The 1,763-nt window shown below is 60.0% G+C and overlaps 1 protein-coding gene across 1 annotated transcript in view; it reads right to left on the reverse strand.

Annotated features, from left to right (window-relative positions):
• Positions 1 to 70: 70 nt before the first annotated feature.
• Positions 71 to 1,763, reverse strand: part of LOC104131431 (nephrocystin-4) — a gene marked incomplete at both ends in the record, with an annotated part of 4,600 nt that continues 2,907 nt past the window's right edge. The window contains 3 exons of the mRNA XM_035900145.1: positions 71 to 214; positions 1,044 to 1,264; position 1,763. The exon at position 1,763 is cut by the window's right edge and continues 121 nt beyond it. Of these exons, the coding sequence (XP_035756038.1) occupies positions 71 to 214; positions 1,044 to 1,264; position 1,763 (366 nt within the window). The remainder of the gene's footprint in view (positions 215 to 1,043; positions 1,265 to 1,762) is intronic.

Genomic DNA, 1,763 nt, shown 5'->3' on the forward strand with positions numbered 1-1,763 from the left:
GCTCCGCGCATCCCACGGTCCAGGCAGACGCTGGGGGGGCTGGCAAGGGGGGAGCAGGGGCAGGACGTACCTCGAAGGAGTCCTCCTTGAACTGCAGGAGGTCAGGGCGGTTGGTGCCCAAGAAGTAGAGCCGGGGCGAGGGGTAGGGGTTGGTGTAGGTGATGCGCTTGTTGCAGCCTCTCCCGCCTCCGGCGGGGAGCGCGATCTCGAACGCCTGCGGGCCGAGCACAAGCCATGGCAGAGGCGGCACAGACCGTGGAGGGGGCAGAGGGGACATCGGGCACTCCCCCAAACCGGCCATGGAGAATCACCTCCTGCACCGACGCACGGCAGGGGGCGTTTCAGGGGCACATTGCCTTACGTCCCCCCCTCCCCTTCTACACCTTCCAATTGATCTCTACCAGCAGGTAAAAGAAACCACCTTGGAGCAAAAGCGTCTTCCTCAACGCTGCTGCTGGCACCAGCACATTCGCAGAAGTAATTACAAGCCCGAACGACAAAGGGCCGGGGCAGCAGCTGGGACCGGCCGGCTCATTCTCCAGCTAATTAATGGACATCCACGGGGAGAGCCGTGGCACTCGCTCAGGTAAGGCCCCGCGGCACCGGGACACAGGCTGGCACTTGGCAGGACACCGGGGCATCGGCTTAAATGCAGATCTGAACTTCCCCTGGTACCGAGGGGTTTGGGAAGACGTTTTTAAAAGGAACACATTAGCTGGGAAATCTAATTTTCTATCTTTGAGGCAAGGCCTCTGCCAGCACAGTGCTAATAGGACGCAGCACGCTGTAGCTTTGATTTCACAACCGGGGATACTTCGGCCTTGGCGCCCCTCAGCATGGGACCGCCTTCAAAACAGGCTGAAAGACATTTTGCCGTGGTCTTCAGTGAGATTATTCAAGCACCCGAGGTCTAAATGTGTGCTTAGGGTGGCGAGCGCCAAAGAACCCATAGATGTAAAGAGAGGAAGAAGCAGGGGACAGCCCCGGGTGCGACTGCTGGTCCAGGGCCGTCCCGCGTTCCTCCGTCGCGAGAGCCGCCGTACCTTGGAGATGAGGGGCTGCCTGCAGGACAGGCAGAGCAGCCAGGAGGACACCAGCTGGTGGGACTCCACGTCTACCAGGTGGAGGTAGATGAGCCTGCTGCCAGCCCGCCGAGGCCTCACGCCGATGTACAGGTCCTGGATGCCGTTGGCAGGGAGAAGGAAGGCGCCATCCGGATCCACCTGCGGACAGCAACACCGGGAGCTGCAGCGGCCGACCGCGCCTCCACCGCGTCCGGCTCGGAGCATAAACTGGACCCAATGGATCTCAAAAACCTGCGCACCTACACCACCCCTACCGAATCCCACCTCCATGAACCCGCCGGGACAGGCTGCACGTCAGGGAGGATCGGAGCCGCGCCGCCGGGGCGAGCCAGCTCCTCCCCAGCCCGGGGACTCCCTCCCCTCGCAGGCTTCGCCCGGGGAGACCTTCCCTTTTGTTTACGGGACAGTGGCGGGGTTTTTGTGCCTTTTATTATTCACATTCGCAATTATGGCCAAACGGATTCTAAAGAAATTGTTAAGTCTTCAGATGGTCTCATTAACGCAGATAATTTGCCCTCCGGGGTTTCGTGCCAACGATCCTACACATGACAGCTCTAATCAAAAGATAATTATCGCAAACACTTTACGGCAGTAAATCGTTCATAATTCTGAGTGGGCTGCCTTTCCCTTTCCGGAGGGGATGTCACCGGGCTGGTCCCCACCAGCCCACCGCTCGCC

The sequence above is a fragment of the Egretta garzetta genome, unplaced genomic scaffold (assembly GCF_000687185.1).
Source record: "Egretta garzetta isolate BGI_Z169 unplaced genomic scaffold, ASM68718v1 scaffold1228, whole genome shotgun sequence".
NCBI classification, from domain to species: domain Eukaryota; kingdom Metazoa; phylum Chordata; class Aves; order Pelecaniformes; family Ardeidae; genus Egretta; species Egretta garzetta.